The 20,726-nt window shown below is 38.0% G+C and overlaps 1 protein-coding gene across 2 annotated transcripts; it reads right to left on the reverse strand.

Annotated features, from left to right (window-relative positions):
* Window positions 1-48: 48 nt before the first annotated feature.
* rtn4ip1 (reticulon 4 interacting protein 1) lies at window positions 49-19,249 on the reverse strand. Of its 2 annotated transcripts, none has more exons than XR_016093778.1 (9): window positions 18,432-19,249; window positions 17,477-17,628; window positions 14,603-14,671; window positions 13,530-13,654; window positions 12,795-12,843; window positions 12,073-12,209; window positions 9,603-9,813; window positions 3,426-3,518; window positions 49-930 (listed from the first exon to the last, which is right to left on the reverse strand). XR_016093778.1 is itself a non-coding variant. In XM_088928161.1 (9 exons), the coding sequence occupies exons 1-9, from the start codon at window positions 18,733-18,735 to the stop codon at window positions 811-813; spliced, it is 1,233 nt and encodes a 410-aa protein (XP_088784287.1). In that variant the 5' UTR covers window positions 18,736-19,249; the 3' UTR covers window positions 49-810. The 2 variants fall into 2 exon arrangements, 1 of the variants encoding a protein (XP_088784287.1); XM_088928161.1 differs by having other exon boundaries at window positions 9,630-9,813.
* Window positions 19,250-20,726: the final 1,477 nt, after the last annotated feature.

Here is a 20,726-nt window from a genome sequence, read left to right on the forward strand (position 1 = left end):
AAGCAACGCAAACATTCGATAACATTAAATCTCATGACATCATAAATGTAGATTTCCAGAAAGCATTTAATAAGGTCCATCATATAAGGATTCTCAAAATCCATAGCAATCCAAGGTAACATATACTGTATGTACATAGACAGATTTACTGTAGTTAACGGCATTCCTGTTCTGTGTGCCTCAGGGATCTGTTTAGGCCTGTTGCTATATATCTGGTACTGCTAGATGAGTCAAATGTACTGGTGATACTTGCATAAGGGAAGTGGCAAACACAGAAACCGCAGCAAGGGAATTACAGAAAGAAAAAATCATGGATTGGACTGACATATGACACATGAAAATCGCCATTAAAGAGTGCAAAGTGATCCACACTGGTAGTAGGAGAAAGCAACATATTTTACTGTATATACTGCAGGGGTGCTTCAGAGCTGTAGAGAGTTGCATATGAAAGGGAAGGTATGTATGCAGATTCTTCTATTCCTCATCAAGGCAATGTAGGGAAGCAGCAGGAGTGCAATCTACTGTTCCAAGACATCTTGTAATGATCTTGTAGAGGCCTTTTGTTCTACTGAAGGTAACACTAATAAAAAATGGAGCACAAACTACAGCACTCCTTTGTGGTTTTAATTAAGGAAACTGTGATACACCTCTGCATAAAGACCATTTTACAGTAATCGTTAACAATACAAAGAAAATAAACAACATGTTTGTATGAACCTAAACTTTCGTGGTCGATGCAAGCTGGAAAGACGAGCATGTAGGCCAGCAGCTTGGTGTGGCATTGACTCCGATTTGTTCGGAGCCGTGGGGTTACTGGTGGACCCCAGCGATGTTGACCACGGTCTTCCCTCTCGCGTGGCCCCACTCCACTTTCTCCAAGGCGTCCGGGACCTGCGAGAAGGTGAACTGCTGCTCAATGACCGGGCGGATCTGCAAGACATCATGCAGGAGTTACAAAGAGAGGCCGGTGTCCGTGTCAGTACCTGCTACATTTTCCTATCCCTGAAGTTCTGCTTATCCCGGCTGTCTTTTCTTCTTGGATTCTCGTATTCCAGGTCACACCAAAGAGGAATGTCTAAATACTCTCGGAGCTGGACAGGAGGGAACCATGGGAAAAGTGCTTTCACTGAACAAGTTACTGTAGTCTCACAGAAACCCTTTTTGGGAATCACCAGAAGAGCACCAAACACACACTGTCATTGACGTGATCGTCTGAATGATGTAGAACCTCAAATGAAATGAAAGCTATGAAAGATATAAATCCCATCATAAGAATGCCTGTTTTTTTGTCATTCACTGACAGATTTTTTAACACTTTGAACTAACAACTAATAACAAAAAACATTAAAATTGAAACAAGAAGAAAAAGACTAAATCTGTTCCCCTATGGCTTTCTTTGAATAAGGGAGCAAACAGGAGTGATGCATTGTCCTGCTTTCCAAATGTGCAGCTCCATCACACTACCACACCAATGCCAGCTCGTCTCCAAATATGCACTGCCGTCAACAAAAGAAAAAATAAAAATGATGAGGCTGAACAATTCTCTCAGTCGGAGCTATTATCTCGGCCACCGATCAACAAGTTGTTTAATTAGCAATGAATGGGCTGATCTCGTCATTGCAGAGAAAGCCATTGAACTTTCCCTGTAATCAACTGACAGGGACAGAAATTCTTCCTGTTCACAGACACGCGAGCGTGAATAACCTGCCTTTTCAATCGAGAGGGTGATAATGGCTGGAGATTAGTCTGAAAATAAAAACACTGATAATGGATTATGGGAACACCGTTTAAATCTGTCTGAAATTAGTCATCACCGCCCGAAGCTGCGCTGCCCAGCCTGCCTGTAAGAGAATACTACATATATAACCAACACGATATGTGGAGCTTTCAGATGGAGAAGGGCTACTAACCACTCACTGTTGGCATCCTGTTCAACTCTCACTGCAACAGTGATCATTTTAATCACCTTTTCAAACTATTTTCAAACAAAGTAAGGAACCACTGAAAGATAATCCAAAAGGGCAACGAAATATTTGAACTAATAGTGTTATGCCATGATTAACATTGAGATTAGATTATGAGATTAATATTGATCAATTTTATATCTTTTTTCTTTAAAACACTGCTTTAGCATTGTTCTGTTTTCTTGAGGTTAATCAATATATTGGTTGTGATGCAGATCAGATTTCCCTATTGTGAAACAAGATACACAACTGCGATGTTCACATTTTCTGAATTTTCTTTCTTACTGCCTTTTCGTCTCCTTTACATAAAATACTGTAGGATAAAGTTATTTCTCCATTCACTGGAGTTGTCAACATTTACTGTTGTTAAATGTTTCAGTGACTTTAATGTGAATGTTTGTCACTTTTTTTAATTGAAAAAATAAAATAAGAGTATATACTGTAAATGTTTCACCCTAACTTAAATAGTTATTCAGCATTTACCTATAAGTAAAGGCATAGTGAGCTGCAGTGGAAACACTGAGTGTAGAATATGATAAGGCATACAGTAGTAGTATAGGCAGTCCTGTAGAACCACAGCTTTGTTACTGGAAAACCAGTATTACAGACAGAACAGGGGTCGCAGGCCAGTGGGCTCTCTCTAAATCACTTCTAACATTCTTCATATCCATATGCACCAGAAAACTCAGTTTGAAAACTTTTTCTGAGTAATTTAGTAGTGAACATTACATTTTATAATTATGTATGTCATAACCATCACAGGCTCATTAAATGACATTACATATTCTTTATCATAAACACTTTTATGTATTTACTGTACATATATTCTGTAGATTTTCAGAATAATGTTATTAAAATGAAAAATCATTTACTGTTTTTGTTACCTTAAGAGGCAATTTCTATTTTTCTAAAACACTGTTAAGGAGAATCAACATCCAATTTTATCTCCAGTCTTCAACTAATGGAAATCTGGAAGCGTATGTCTAGCTGAGGCCTAAAAGTTGTAACCTAAGAGGACATCTGTTGCTGTTGCTGTCCATTTTCAGCATGCACGATTTTTCTGTTTCATTTAGAAAAATGTTTAGTTCTATATACCTCTGACTTACATCATATTATGCTTGTTTATGTTTCATCCTATCTGCTCAATGCAGCCTAAAATTCTGTTTAACTTTACAAGATGAGTTTCAGAACATTAGCTGCATGTTTTTATCAAGTAACCAATGGGACAAATTCTGCGCTAGTACGTGTCAGGGCGTATACGCATAGAGAAAAAGGACAACGCAATGGCGGAAAGAGTGCTCTGTCACAGGTGCTTCAAAGGAGTGGTGTCTGTTCATTCTCCTCTCCTCACATTCCAGTGGCCTGTCTCAGGGAAGAGGGGTGTGCCATGCTGAAAGACTGTAACAGAGCGCTATGGAGTTGTATAACCCCAGTGGGTCTGAGCCCAGATAACCAACATACCTTTCCAGCATCGACGAGCTCGCTGACTTCGTCAAGCACGGGGCCGCTTGGAGCGAAGAACCCCCAGCGGTAGTGCACTCCTTTGCACAGATTCTGCGAAACAGAAACGGAGACCCCGTGTGTAAGCAACCCTCCTCATGCAGAAAGTCTCCCGGTCCTACTTCAAAACACAGGGGCACGCCATTCAAAGCGTCAGATCTTTGTGAATTTAATAACTGGTTCTAATCCTTTTCCTTGTGACATTACTTCCATGGCAACAGAATTCCTCTCCTGAATGAACTGAAGTGTCACTTCATTATTTCATCTGTGCTTTGATGTGGTTTGATTATGATGAGGTCAGCCGATGAGCACGACAAAAACGCATTCAGGTTTGCAAGAGCGCAAAACAACAGAATCAAAGGATCCCGGCTTAATTGGCAAATGGCACAAATAACATTCCAGAATTATCCACTCAGATCTGGTTCGGACTTGAAACTGAGGGTAGATAATTCATATGCATGTTTTAAAAGGTGGGATGGGAAAGGCTTTTTTTCTTTTCTGTCAAAAACAATAAGGAAAACATACAGTAGAAGGTAAAGCTGTTGTAGCCAAAACCTTGACATCACTGAAGAAACTGCTGAGTTCTCCCACAGGATTTGGGAGTTGCCAGCAAGAAAGCCATAGAAGTGGTCAGTGTTGAGTAATGGGCGTACAATGGGCAATTGGGTGTGACATTCATGAGAGAGCACTGCATGAATATTGTATATTTTTCAGAAGCACTCTGAGTGTTAACCATCAGCAGCCACAGATATCTCCGAGAAAGAATCAATGCTCCCTTTTTCATTCAATTCAGAATTTGAGGAAAGGACAACTAGGGGCTGGTTATGGCATAATGGATTTCACATCCTGATTGTTTTAGCCAAAAAAACTTACTGTGTTACTGTGAATACCTACACACATCTAGGTCTGACCTAGCGTAACCCCTTCACCTGAGAGTTTTACAGAGGAAATCTAGTTGAGGGATAATGCATAGGCTGGAAATGTATATGCTGTAATCTACCTGCTCTCTGGGGAGACAGCTCTTTATTCCCCAACTCTGCTGCGGGAAACAAAAAGGACTATGAACAAGAAGGGGCTGTTTAGCTGAGTGTGCACAGTTCTTGAGAACAAAGGAGGCAGTATTGTCATGAGAGCTCAAAGCTCTCTTGGTCATTTTAAGTGTGTTGCATTACAAAAGGTACATTTGAACACTCCATCAGACACTCCAAGACTCGCCTTTTAATGTAAAGTGAATTTTCAGACAAACTCCTTAGTTCAGGTTCTCAAGTGAGATTCCAGGACAGTTTCACAGACTACTGAAATAAATCCCTTACCAATGTAAAGATAAAAAGAGCTAGCTTCAAACTATCAATATTGTTTAAATCATGCAAAATTATGTTTAGCTAAACATCGACAGGTTTATGCATTTTAAGTGGGTCTCAAGACCAGAAGAATTTGTAAAAAGAAAAGGAGACTACAGGGACACCCTTGGCAGTTACCGAGTATGCAACCAAGCGCAACAGGAATTTGTACATAAGTCTAAATATCAGGACACATTTTAAATTAGTCAAATAACTGGGGATGGCAACAAAGGGTGCCTACTTTTTTAGGGGATAAACGGAGTTAATGATGGCAAAAAACAATACAAAAAATAAGCATAACACAGAGCATCTTAAGGCGCAACAAAGAAGAAGTCTTATAGCACTTCTTAAGAAGATGCTATAACAGAAAGAAAGATATAAGCTTGTGCTGGATATTTACAGTTTCACAAAAGACTGCAGCTAGAAGTGTAAAAATTCATGCTACCACAAGGTTTCTCTGTGGGCCCTCTCTGACAGAGACTGCAGGTGAACCCAGTGAGTGTCTCATTGGACAAACATTCAGGCTTATCCTCCCTGGATTTGGAACAAAGGCTCAGTCTAGTTGGAGGGAAATCCACAGTCACATTGACAATGTGACTCTTAATCAGGCAGAAATCCTGCCGCCTAGGCAATCCAGTCACATTCATTGTGTATGTTTCGAGCTACGTTTTAGCTACCAGCTGTTATGCTGTACTACCACAGCCAATCTTTAGTAACTTCATAAACCTTTTATTGCTATAATTTATTCACAAAACACATCTAGGGTTAAAGAAGAAGCCAGTTAGAATTACTATTCAGCTGAAAATACAGGAAAAATATACTTTTCCCGTTACCTTTTTTGGACTGTGTCAGACTCTACAGTAGCCTGAAAAAATAAAGCCATTGTGTTCAGGGTTGAACACATTATTTCTTGGTGTATGGCATCAATTGAACTAGGATCGCGTATTATTACTCCTGGGAATACAAAACAGAATTTTAATTGTCTTTAATAAAATGAATAAGACAGATATATTATAGGAAATGTCATAAAAAGATAGGCATGTTCATATGTAGCTATGTAAATCAATAGATTAAAGTAAGATACAAATAGAACTGAAATTACAAGTGCAAACTAGTTTTAATCACATCTACCACAGAACACATCTTTTAAATAAACCCCCTAGATGTTTGTGTCCTATAAGTGCCTTATAGACTAAAGTTAAAAAAGTTTAAAAGTTCTTCATCATGTACTGATCATATTAAAATAACTAATTTGCACACACGTTTTAATTTAAATTTTATTTTCCTATGTTCAATCTTCAAATGTGCTATAAAGTACTTACTCTACATAGGACACTTGTTTTTAATCACAGATTTATGGACTGGCTATGGATTCATTCATTAGGGGGCAGCAGTGCTTCATAGCTAATGATGAAATTAGAAGATTAGACAGAAGTGATAACACCTCTCAGCTCAAATTAACATACATTCAGATACACCTATACCGGTTTTATTGGTCTTATTCTCCTGGTTTCCTTCCTCACAGTGCAAATCAGCACTTACTGTATCTCTTCCCTTCATGCCTGATAGGTATCGCAGCCATATTATTAAAAGTATTATTTACAATGAACAAATTCACAAAACAAGGCACCAAAATAATTGGAACTTCGATTTTACTTTGCCTTTCAAAAATATTCACCCCATTCTGATGGCTAATACATTTAAAGTGAATATTGTTTCATCACAATTTAAATGTTCAACTGCAAATGTTAAAATTTGTTCAATGTCAGCAAAAACAGTAAAGCAAATACATTGCAGTATTCACCCCTCGGAGTCTGCTCGGTAGTACCTTTGGCTGTCTCTAACAACTTTGCACACTAGGACAAGATATTTTCTGTCCAGTCTTCCTCTCAAACCTGCTCAAGCTGTCAAGTTGGGGGGGGATGCTTGATGGAAAGCAATTTTCAAGTCTTGCCACAGATTCACATGGTCTTACTCAAAGGTCATCCCAATTTTCAGTCTTCAGCAGAGTGAAGGTTTTTCTCTTACGGTTTACGTGTGCTTTGCTCCATCCCTTTTTAGCTCAGCCTTGACAAGCTTCCCACTGCCTGCTGATGGGACGCAGAACTACATGATGCCACCATACATGACAGTAGGGTTGGTGTTGATTGAGTGATACTCCATGTAGGGTTTGAGTCAGATGTAACGCTTTACAAGATCAAAAAGTTCAAATTTTGTCTTTCTGACCACAAAACCTTTTACAGCATATTTGCAGTATCACTTTAATGCTTTTTTGCAAACCCCCGTAGTGATTTCAGATGGGTTTGCCACTCTGCCATACAGTGCTGCTTAAAAGTCTGTGAATTCTTACTCTAGTTCTTTAATAGTTACATTTTTATGATGAAACCTTTGTTTAACCAAAACCGGTCCTTACTTTTCTAAAAGGAAGGGTTGATATCCACAAATTCTAAGGGATGCTTTGAGGAACTGATGTACTGCATGTACAGTAACAGGAAAAGAAATAGATAAATAAGAATTAGTGTACATTCAAAAGTGAACCACAATATTCATTAGCTCAGTCAATGACTCAAGTACTGTATAACCAGGTGCCAAAATAATTGGGCACTAAGCAAACCAATTACAGTGCCAATCCCCAGGACAAACTTTGGGAGGCTTTCTATAACAGTCAAAAAATCTGGACCAGTTGAACCAGTTTTAAAAGGTAGAATGGACAAACATACCCCAAAGCAAATGTGAAAGACTGATTAGTAACTATAGGAAATGTTTGTTTGCTGTCGTAGCGGCTAAAGGATGTGCCACAACTTTTTTTACATTCACTCACTTTTGCACACAGGGATAATTGCGTTTCTGTTAAATAAATGCAATTTATTTGATAAATAATGAAACAATATATATGTATGTACGTGTCCATTATTTAGGTTATCTTCATTAAATATTGATGCTCAGATAAGAGATTTTTTTAGATAATTTGTCTCAGACATGTGAAACATGAAGGTGTCACGCAGCTCTGTATTTCTCCCATCTCCGACACTGAACTCTGTAGCTCTTGTAAAGTCAACGGTAGGTTCACAGTGGTATCCCTCACCAGTTTCAAATCTATTTTTTTAATTGATTTCTTATCTATGTCTTTCTACAACCTCATCTCTGAGTTTCTTTGAAAGCCCCATGGTCTTCATATTTGAATCTTTGCTTGAGGCAAAGGTACACGTCAGTAATATGAGCCACTATCACGTGAAACATTATTATTTCACACACAGGCCTTTAAAGTATGTGTGTGACTTGTCAATGTTATACACCTGAACTAATTGAGGTTTGATTTAAAGCAATTAATATATTTTAGTTGCCTATCTTTCACCCATAAAAATGATCAGTTTGATCATTCAAGTCTCGATTCACTATTAACTTTAAATAATGCGTTTACATAATTTGTAATTCAACCTTATGGGGCATCACTGGAAGAGCAAGAGTACTTATGTACACTGTACCTCATAAGCCTCAGAATCTCCACCTCCAGAAACTGCCTAGTTTTTATGCACTGATAATTCTAAACCTTTTTTTTTTCTCTAGTCTCTGGTTTTTCCGGTAGTAGTACAAATTTAACTTTACTAAGTTTACAATCCTGTTATTTACAGTAATACTTACAAATATTTAATCGCTTAATGAACCCTCCTATCTAGTCTTTTATTGAGACCAAAAAGATTAAATCCTTTCAGTCAACACATTTAAACCCAGTAAGGAGTCCTGTTTTGTATTGTTTTTCTTGTCTATTTTCTCCTAAGCCTTCTATGTATTTTGTATATATGCATGTAAGATGCATCAGACCTCGTTACGATGTATCCACACAACCTACTTAGACTTTCTTTGTTTCAGAGCATTGCTTTCATGCTGACAACACTACAAATTTACACACATCACATTTTTCTGCCATGCTGTTTCTAATTATATGCTACGCAAGATATATTAATTCATGCCTTTACACAAGGGGGATGTTCAAAGTTTCATAACTCAAGTAATTAGACTATATACCTATTATCATAATTAATATTAATACTATTGTGGGGTTCATCTGCATTACTTAAAGCTGCACATACTTATAATACATAATGACGAATTCTAATTATGGGAGTTTTCAAAGTTTGAACATTGCGTAGTCATAAAACGTTAGAAAACTAATTAAAGAAAATCATTGGACATACCGATGCTCAACTGGGAAAGGCTGCAACTTATTATCCCACAGTGTCAAAAATAGTTTAAACATGGCAGAGGATCAATGAAAATGAACCCTCAAGACTTTGAGGTCTTGGCATATCAGAAGACTCAGACAGAAAGGTCACCTAAAATCTCAGCTCGTTTGGTTACTGATGAGACACTGGCTCACTGCAGGGACACGGAGATCAAGACTGATTCAATGCACAGAAGTAACAAAGAAATCCTATCCTCAGAGACATTCCACACCTCAGCCTGAGCTACCAAATCTCTCAGCAGCAGATTCTGCAACTGTGGCCACATTTGGATAAAGGCAAGAATAAAGAGGTATTCCCCTTCTGTGTTCAGGTGGTTTTTATTTTTGAATATGCCAATGCGTTGCTTGCATTTGGGGCAGACTGAAATCAAGGTACAGGCATAATAAGTAGAATAACCGACTTTTTTAAAAGGGATGACAAAGAAATCAACAGGTGAGAAAGTTTCTGTAAAACTAAAAGAACTGTAACACTAATTACGATCAACAGAATGTTCCAGATGACATTCAGGCTGGCAAGAAGAAAAATGCTCATCTCTTTATGAATGTACAAGATACCTTTTATCAGACTTCAAGATACTGCACCTTCAACGCCTTCCTGCCAATGGTGATCCCATTCTGCAGCATTCCATTAGGCACCCCTAGCCTGTCTGTGTTGAGCAGAAAGGGCGTCACCAATGTGACGTATTTGGCTCCAGACCAAGGCTTCAGTAAAGACAAGGCCCACTTTTCCGTGTCTCCTCCCACGTTGTCGAGAATCACATCAAACCTAAGCACCAGTTGACAAAAAAATCGCCGGAATGAATCAAGTCTGTGTCTCGTGTAACATGCCAAAAGAAAAATAATCTCTGCACAAAACAACATTTTGAATAGAATTTAGGAATCTTCCATTTTAAACTGTTATCATGGTCATTAACTCTAACATTAATCTTGACACCTTAAAAATCTAGCTCTATGGCATATTAATTTTTATACTTTATAAAATGAAAGCACTTTGAAATAAACATTTTAACCCATGACACACTGTAAGTAAAGGAGATGTCATTAAATCTTTGTTTTTGGCAAGTCATAGTGTATATTTAGGTTGGTAGCTGCGTCAGCACGTGTAGGCTGCAAAGGACCAAGTAATAGGTTTATTCCATGCTTATAAGAGAAGAAAGAAAACACATTTCGGCCATGGAGCCTTCTTCTTCAGCATGGAATAAACCTATATAGTGTGTATTTGTTCTCCGTTTGTGTTATTTAACAAACCGGGAAGCCCCAATGTCCTAAGCCTGACTCGAATCTGACTGTGACGGGCTCTCTGAAGTGATTCTCCCCAGAGACCATGAACCCAGCGACTGAGCTAGCAGAGAGGTGAGAGTCTATAAACCACTGGGTAAATAGTGTAGGGACAGAACATATTTGTTGCAGCCCAGAACGTTTTCTCAGCTGACATCGGGCAGAAAGAAAAATTGCCAATTAAAAAAAAAGAAATCCTGATTAAGGGTTTTTAAAATAAGGAAATTCCAATTTAACTTCAGGAACATATGGCAAACCTAGATTTGCAATAATTGGTGAAAGTATGCATAACCAAGCAAAAAAGAAAACCACTTTAATTTTTTCATTTTCTTAATATTGCTAATAAACTTATGATTGGTATTTCATCTTTAAAACCTATATATATATAAGGCTATGTAGGGTTGGGGCTCAGCAGACAACAGAAGTAAGGAGTAAAGTAGCATGACTAGGAGCAGGTTTATCAGTGTCTGTAGAAGTCTTTGCTGAGCATTCACCCCTTATCCAAACTTTTCTATAAGCCCATTTTGAATCCAAACATCTCCCTGAATATCTACCTCTTGTAACCTAAGAATTATTATTTTATGAAAAAAGTTATCAAAAGCCTTTTGAAATTCTAAATACACACATCACATGCAAGCAATGTTTCTGCCCTACTGCCCGTTGCTTGTTGCTTGTTCAAAGAACTTTAGCAAGTTGCTTAGGTTAGACCTAAAGTACCTTTTCTGAGCCCATGTTGCCTAGATTTTATGTCCATGCAGGTAATTCTCTAATTTAGTAACTTAGTATGTTTCCATAAAATTACATTGGTCTAGAATTACTTGGTTCAATTTTGTCACCCTTCTTGTATATGAGCACAATATGAGTCACTGCACCAGTGGCTTCTGAATAACAACCTTTGTTTCCATCAGTTCAACTGATAATATCCTTATGGTCCCAGGGGATTTCTTCATCTTGAGTGCTTCTACTATCCAAAACACTGCCTGTTCTATACTGATGCTATTTAATAGAGAACTTTGTCCTTCCGCTGCCCGAGGCTGCTTGCTGGTTTCATCCTTTGTGAACACCTGAGTGAAATACTCATTTAGGACATCATCCGTTTCCTTTTCATCATCTAGAAGCTTCCTGTTATTCCTGGATACTTTTGACTTTGCTGTTTTAGCAATGAAAGAAATAGTTCTCATGCATTTAGCCTCCATTACAATGTTTCTTTCCATCTCTCTCTTGACCTTTCTAACATCCTGTCTCACCCATGTTTCTAACCCATTGTACTCCTTTTCTTTAACCAGATCCAGTTGTTTTTTTTCTCATCGTGTTAGAAAGCACTTTCGAGTTAATTTGTTGAACCATTTGAGATACAGCTTTTTAGCTTCCTATTTACTCCCTCTTAGTATAAAGTGTTTTGTGCTTTAAGCAGTTAAAATGTTTATGAAAACCACTGATTCCATATCTATCCTGTTTCATCCTACCTCTCTTAAGCTCTATCTCAGTCGTTACAAACATGACCATCTCCTTGTTTCAGTCAGATTTGTGAAGGGATGACCGATGTAACGCTGATGGATTAGTTCAGTTTCTATGCCTTTCACTACCTCCTTCCTGGTCACATGACGTATTGCTATGTGTTGCGCTACACTATACAGGTGCTTTGTGATGTGTTTCACAATTCAACTGGGGCCCTGGTGGAGGCTGTCAAGAAAAGAACATTCAAAGGTAGTATGAGCCGAAGGCCTGCATGTTTAAGGTCACTTACCGCTCAAGAGCTCTCAACTGCGAGTCTACGGGTCCTGCTGTATAGTCCACCACATGGTCTGCTCCCAAATCTCGTACCAGCGTCTCGGCATTCTGGGAACATGTTCCTGTTACATGGGCCCCCCAAGCTTTCAGGAGCTGTAATTAAGGTATTCTTCTGAGAACACTGACACTGTAAAACAGATAAAGCTAAAGATCCCTAATGTTGCCACAAGGTTACTTAGTGTTTTGCTAGAAAACTGTGGGGACAAAACAGAATATACTGTATAATGAAAAACATCTCTCAGACAAAGATAAGCTGACAGTGGTAACCAGTACATCAATTGCAATTGATCTTAGGGTGAAACAATTTGCCTTTTTCTTAGATGTAGTGGATAGCAGCTTACAGTAACAGAATGGTTCACTTTGTGACATTATCAAGCATTTAAAACAGGAAATAAATTACTTTACAAACAGATACAGACACAGTAGATGTCTAGATTTAATATTTTGTTTTCAGATTTTATCTGAAAATAAAAAAATGTGGTGAGTGAACCATACAGGAAGAAACCAATTAATTTTCTACAAATTACATAAGCCATTCTTATGCGCTATACAAACTGTAGATAAAAGTACAAAGGAAACCAAATGCACATTGTCTGTTTAAAGCCAATAAAAATGTCAGATGTCTTGCCAGAATCCAATACGACCGATCCATCAATTAATAAAAACTTAGCCCTTTACCTGAATTGCAAATGTTCCGACTCCCCCTGAAGCACCTATTATTAAAACACTATTGAAGAGAAGAAAGTGAAATTAATCCTTGCAAAAACCAAAACTGGTTATTCTGGAATTTTTTTTCCCCCAAAAGTAAAGGGCAGCAGAAGAAATGTCAAGAGGTTAGAAACCAACAGATGTGGATTTCCATTTTAAAATAAAACTGTGTTCTGGTGAGAGTGGGGATCTGTGTGAATTATAGAGCAGCTTGATGTTCCAGCTGTGAAGCTTTCTTCATGGGTGTTGAAGACGCCCATGAAGAAAGATGGTTTCACAGACAAAACTGTTTGATGTAAAAAAAAATGTTAAAAAAAATAATAGATGCTATTGTTCTGCTGACACCTTATTACCCATTCTATTACCTGGGGTAATAGAAGTTCTGTTACATCCAGGGAATTACTAACTTACCATTATAAGATATCAGACCAAGATGTCTATTTCATAACATTAACAGGTAAGCAATCACCTTCTTTCCTAGAGCATGATTAATACTGACTTTGAACTAGTTCAGCTCCTTTATGAATGAAAAGTCCACATTATATAGCTGGTGGATAATGTCAAAACGGCAATGAAATAACTGCAGCACCTTTGGCACAACTTGACACTACTGACCATTAAGTTCTCTAGTATGAAAAAGGTTTTATTTTGACTATAAAAAATCCCATTCACAAGTATTAAAGCCATAGATTCCACACAACTTGCCGCTTTCCAGTGCAGTTATCCTTGTTCAGCCCCCCTGAGTTCACCAAGGCCGACCACGTGGTTGCTGCCACATAGGGAATGGCTGCTGCCTGGGTGTGGCTGAGGGTTTTAGGCTTTTGTGAAACCTGGAACACAAAGGACCATTGCCAACAATGAGATTTCCAAATGAAGCGCCCCTGTTGGTTTTTTTCCAAGCTCGCCTGACTCATGACAGGCTCCTATCCTTCCATCCATTTTTCTAACTGCTTAAACCCATATAGGGACGCGGGGGAGCCAGAGCCAAGCAACAGGCAGGAGGGGATACGCCCTGGACAGGACAACTCCAGTCCATCGCAGGGCAGAGACAGACAATAACACACACTCAGACCAGGGACAGATTTCCAAGAGGCCAGTTAACCTACCAGTACTGTATGTCTTTGTACAGTGGAAGGAAACACAAGCACCTGGAGGAAACCCATAGAAACACAGGGAGAACACAAAAACCGCGTGCAGACAGCACCCCAGGAGTTGAGGCCAGGGCCTCAGTGCTGTGAGCCAGCAATGCTAAGCACTGTGCACCACGCCTCCGTAGCCAGCTCCCATTAAGTGAAAAACAATTACGCATTTTTACAGTCCAAGTAGAATGTAAATGATAAATCGATAAAACAGAACAATTCTTGTTTGTTTGTACAAATACAATAAGCTTTAGATTGCCGTTTGTAATTTTCTCCTAGAAAAGCTCAGTCGTCAGTAAGTCACACATCTGGAAAGGTGCCATGCCTACAGTATATAATGACTTCATTTGATTTTTCATTACACTGAGGCATATTTTTCACATGCAAACAGTGCAGGATTTGTGTGGATTTACTCAAATGTCTAACAAAACAAATAACTATGAGGACTGCAAATCCAGAAACAATCCCTTTTTAGCTCTGAAGTGATAACTCTTCAGCCTCTTTAGAATGAATGGATTACACAATCCCACTCTATAAACTATAATGTGTGTGTAAGGAATAATTATTGCTTGAAGTACAACGTTTACTGATACCCATCATTTATATGCAAGCAGAACAAAGAGTCTGTTATGACAATACCTCATTGCCACTCAGTAGTACGAATTCTGCTAAACTGCCTTGTTTCCAGGGTGGAATGGCTGCCCATACCTGTAAATCAATCACATACCATTAACTGACAAACAAGTTTAATCAAATTTCATTGACATGGGAAAACAACAGGCATATAACTGAGGTTCAAGGTCACCTTTGGAGAGGTTGGTCAACAGACACCACAAACACTGTGAAATCAGAGGAAAAGCAGAGGAAGAGAAACATATCCTGTCCCCTCTTTCCAAGTAAATATTGCCATAAGGAAGGAAGGAAACATCATCTTTGAAAGCGTCAATTTTGTGTGAGAACATAAAAAATACTTCCATGTCAAAGAATGTAATTTCATGTTTAAATGTCAAGATCACATTTGGGTTATTGGACACATAAGACAAAAAAAACAGTCAAAAAGGCTTTGCATTACAAAAGTAATTCCAGTACTTGTATGTCTATTTACCATTAAATCAGGACCTATCTAACCAAAAGATAAGACACATTTATTTGTTTGGCTATGAGAACTGCCGACTAATTTTTCTGATATTTCCATGACCACATATGGAAACTGTTTCAAAGGTGAATTTCAAAGGTGAGAATCAAATCTGAGTTTGATTCTCCATGTGGCACTAAGATATCTTTAAAAATGTAACGTCCTTGTGTCACTATACAATAGCAATCTACATGGATATTGCTAGAATATGTGAACACAAGACAATCAGAGGCAAAGATTATGTTTAATCTTGTGCAGGTTGTACTACACTCTGAGCCACAAGACACCTGCATTCAATGTATATGTCACCAGCAAAGTATGAAATTATGTATTGTGTACAATTCCAAGGTTTCTATACAATTTCTAAAAATCCTAGACAAAGTATCAAAAAAAGTTTCTTCCACATATTGCCTAGACATTTCATATAATGCCAAAGATTTTTTTGGCTGTTTATGAAATGTTTTTTCATCCCCATTCTCTAGCTTGTCCTATTTCTAGAAAACGAGGAGCATATGACGCTTACCAACAAATGCGCAGTGATAAAGTTTTTAGTACCCTTCAGTCAGTGACGTTCAAAATGGAGATAGAATGACAGAAGAAAAAGTGATTGCATCGTCGCAATGAATGAACGGTTTTATACTGAATTATCGCAAAAATGTATTGTTGCCTCAAAGAACAGTGCTTGCCTTATGGATGAACGTTAGCAGCAATTAGTTCCTGAAGTGCCAAAAAATAAAAGAAGGATCGAAGAAGGAACCTCAACACTACTGGTCATTTGTTCTGAATTTAATTCTCATTGTCAAGTTGATCTAATTGATTTTCAAAGTCATCCACATGATGAATTCAAGTTCATTCTAGTTGATCAGGATCACTTAACAAAAATTGTTGTTCTTAAGACTGAAAGAGCCGAGAAGGCACCTTACAATGTGATGTATATATTCACTCTCATAGAGGTTCCCCCTGTCTTGCAGTCTGACAATGGAAGATAGTTTGTTGATAACATTGTTACAAGCCTCAGAAATTACTGGCCTGAACTGAAAATGGTGCACAGGAAGCTTCATCACAGTCATGACAGGAGAGCACTGTAAGGGTGAATCAAGATATGGAAAATATGATCACGAGATGGACACAGGATGTCAAATGGACATTGGATTGGTCCAGTTAATGAAAAATAGTGCCTAATATATTTGCATGATGAGGACAGCTTATGAAGCTCTTTTTGGCTGCAAAATGAAAGTCTGTTTAAACACATTGACTCTCCCACAATAATTTTTTTTTTTAATTCTGAGAAGAAAGAAGAGTTGTTGACTAAATTGAGAAGAATATTATTGATGAGAGTGGATGAAACTGCTCCCCAACATCAAACTCTGAGCCCAGCACAACAACCAGAAACACATCCTCAGAACAGTGTACATCAACTGAGGGAAGTTCATGTGATTTCATATGCTAGGTGTGCTCCAAACCCACTAGAGAAGGTTAACAGTGTCAAGACTGTGGGCATCATACTCATGTTATCTATTGCTATAATTTCATCAAGGATTAAGAGGAATGGGTCCGACTCGCATGTTTTGTGTCCACTGTGTGTTAATAAGCGAAACAATTTTAGTGGTCAACTTAAGATACTGTACCAAGGTTAATCTGCAGCAGCGAGCAAAAAAAGTTAAACGACAATCTGACAAATTCCCAAATTCATGAGGTTGATCGAGTCTGAGGAGATGATGGCAATATTTTAGTCGTTGACAGAAGTGACAGAAGACAGAAGAGAAGTGATGGATTCAGCTGGGAACAAGATGAGGAATTTTAAAACAACTGTACGCAAGAATGTCAGAAAGGATTTGTAGGATTAGTAGAAGTACCAGTGGACAAAGAAATCTCTCTCAGATTCCCATCTACTCAGCTATCTTCAGTGACTGTGCAAGAGGAAGTGCCAATCCATGAAATGTTCCAAATGCCATCCTAGTTCTGCTTGTTGCATTAAGTAAACGTCTTGCGAGTTGTTAATTTTGTAATCATCCTAATTCTTAATCCTTTTGTAATTGTTTTAATTCTTTTAAACAGTTGATTTAACACTTGATTAAAATATTAGTTCATTAGTATGTTGACAAACAAACAGAATCTAATCATCTAATGCCTAGTAAAATACTGAACATAATATGAAAATACATTTCTTTCAATCTTTGCCAAAAATTTATTCACTGCCTGGTTTTTATAGTTTGCAAGTAACATATACATTTAAAAAACAATACAAAAAAGAATGAGCCACATTTCATTCTTTTTATGCTGTTGTTATTAATGGAAACCTGAAAGAAACTTCAAGGTGAGCGTGGCATAATTTTATTCACTTTCTCTTAGGGTCTTTTGCCTCAATGTCACATTACCTCATCTCCCGGTTTGAAATATGACACGTTTAATCCACATTCCATGATGACACCAGAGACATCTCGCCCTAAAATTAATGGGAATTCGCTGTCCGTTTCCTTGATCCTCAGCGGATCTCGTTTCACATTCAACGTAGTTGAGCCATAGCCCCCTGAAAGATTAAACATCAGATCTCATCGCTGACTGGAGGAAGACAGAGAAGAACACCATTACAAGAAAACCCGCACCCACATTCTTGATCACTTCGTGCAAAAAAAGATCTGGCATGCGAGTACAAAAACCTAAGAAATGCAGTATGCGAGTGCCCCTGTCCCTGATAATTTTAAGTTTATCAAATACATAGAAGCAGCATTTCAACATACCTACCCTTTTCCCTATCGTAACAGCACATATAAACATTAAGGATTTTCGCACATGAACTCATCAAAAGAACACTTGACTTCCAATCACATCTTTAAAGATCTCAAAGATGTTCACCTGTTTAACATTTGCATTGTATTGTGACAGACTGACAAGAATCTCTTGACAAGAACAAGGGGAACTTAAGCTTAGCAGCACAGCAGGAACAGAACACATCAACAGGTCTTTATGATCTCGATGTCCTTCCAAAACCACAGCTCGCAAGAACACCATTGCTCTTAACTTACAGTCCATTTTCAGAAGTTTCACTACTTTCTACTTGTCTCAAAACCTACTTGTTTTGGCAATTTCACCTTTTTTTAAACACGAAAATGTATTTAACAAATAGAAAGTTGACTAAATTATTAGTTATTCACATTGTTAGTTAGTGCTCCACATAAATTCATCTTACTGGCAGTTTCCAATAAAAGCTACGTTACAGAGTCAGGACCTTTGTAAGAATCTATCTCTGGAGACAGCATGCGAGGGGGAAAAAAAACAATGTATAATTCGGTCTTGTATATTAACTTTTTTCATTAATAACAGTTAACTTACATCTCATGTTAATGTCAATGGGGTTCAAGCTTGCGGCGTGAACTTTAACGATGACTTCATTCGGATAGTTGATCATAGGAAACATGGCATCTTTGGTGAACCGCAGAATGTCGTTCTTGCCATACGTATCGATGACCCACGCAGACATGGCAACATTCCTCCGCTTGCCAGAGGTACTGAACTTTCTGAACGAGCTACCTGGCCCCGTATTTCCACAGCCTTCCCTACAAAGGCTAGCAGTTTCGACGTGACGATAAAGAGCAACCCATCTCGCATGAGCCACTTTTTTAAATGAGCAAAACATCTTTATTCGACAGTAGCACTGAAGAAGTAAAGGATTTCAGTATTAAGCTATTTAAATGCAAGTCTGCTCCAAGTATATGAGCCTAAAAAAAAGTAGTTGCACACTCATGAATAACGTTTTGCCTTTTCTCAGTTTTACTTGTTAATTAATATCCAATTGTTGTAACACAACACTAAATGAAAAAACACTTTGGAACCAACATATTCTACAGATTTGCTAAATGCGCCGAAAATAAATCTTATGTTGTGTATTATCACTGCAAAGACGTACAGAGTTTTGATGGAACTCACGGGACAAAATCAATAGTAAACAAGGTGCAGAATTTCACGTTGCAAAAGTATTCACTTGTATGTCAATTTACCATTAAATCAAGATCTATCTAATCAAAAGCTAGATCTGATTTATGTGACAAATCTGCAAACGTGTCCGAAATACCACCCGTAACTGCTCCGGTACTCAAGAACCCCGGTGCTGAAACAACCTCACTACAACCTGCTAACTTCCTCGGCCCAATAGACATCTCACCAAAGTAAAAGGCCTCATAAACCTCCAATCAGGTTGTGCGGTGTTTTGAGGTGCAAAAGAAAAGCAAGATGTCAGCCTCCTGGAGAAGTTTGCCCTAAAGGTTGAGTAGCGTGAAGCTATCGATATTCAGCGACGCGAATGATCCGGAAGTGTATGTAAATAATCGAATTTCAATCAAAATAAAAGTCTTTCAGCTACCACAATAGCGTATGAGCGGTATAGCAACATGAAGCGAAGTGACAAGCAGCTAAAACACCTGCTTTGTTATTTCTTCGTGGTTACTTGTAATTTAATTACTGTACTTTTTAAAATTTAAACCGCCTCCACTGTTCCCCAAGTTTGACAAATCTAAGATTATTAGAAGATTTTTGCAGCATGTTTCTTCCATTTATACTCCTATAAAAATTGTCATTCCTGTATTTTTTTCTTAGAATTTTTTTTTTCTATTCAATGAAAAAAGGTTTTGAGATGCAGGCTTTTAAAGTATCTGTATCTGATATTTGTATCAAATATCAAATAATAATGTATATAATAAAACACAAAAGATAAGGCACCCAGATAGCACTGAGGACTTGACGCTAGATTGCAAGCACAGTTGTAATTTTCCAAAACCAGCTATAATAACCCAGCAAACTTTGCAGAGTATTTTATCAGAAACAGCCAAAGTGATGTTTTTCGGAAGTACAATACAAACAAAATCACACTTTTTGCCTTCTCAGGAACAGTGGCTGGCCTTGCAGCATTGCAAGAGAAGGTACTTCAGGAAGTATACTGTACATGGGAACATGTGTTTGCAGCAAGAAATCAATGAGATTAACCCATATTGTGTCGTACTGTTCAAGTCCCATGGTTTTAACAACTGAACTAGAAGATGTTCTAGGAACCCCCATCTGAAAATACATGTGTACTGTGGTCATAAGTCCTGTAAGATGAATTTTGTAATTACCCCTGAAACCCTGCAAACTCTAATGTTTTAGGTACTGTAGTTTACAGAGGGCTGATAGAGCATCCTTGTGAGACTTTAAAAGCAAGACCATTTAGAAAATCCCAAAGACAGAAATTAGGAAAGGAAATGACAAATGTCAGGGCATATAAATTATATAATGAGCTGTTAGGAAAGGCAGAAATAACGTCTTTAGCTGCTTTCAATCGAACTGGGGTTGGGTACAGCTCATCCACTCTGAGAAAAATAAAATCTGAACATCAAGCCAGTAAGCTACTTGATAGTGATGAACTAGCTGCACTTCGAATTTTGAAACAGACACTTGAAAGTGAAGATAAAACTACCAAATATGTGAAAGGATTAATTCAAATTATACCAGCTGCACCATTAAAGGTGGTATGTTTCACTGATTGTGGCATGACTTGACGCACAGCAGCCCAGGTTTTTTGGATGCAACACAGGGAATTGTTAAATTGGATTAAATGTATTAAGAGGTGATTGTATGCAGTCCTGTCCCATCATA

The sequence above is a fragment of the Atractosteus spatula genome, chromosome 2 (genome assembly GCF_055471065.1).
Source record: "Atractosteus spatula isolate fAtrSpa1 chromosome 2, fAtrSpa1.hap1, whole genome shotgun sequence".
NCBI classification, from domain to species: Eukaryota; Metazoa; Chordata; class Actinopteri; order Semionotiformes; family Lepisosteidae; genus Atractosteus; species Atractosteus spatula.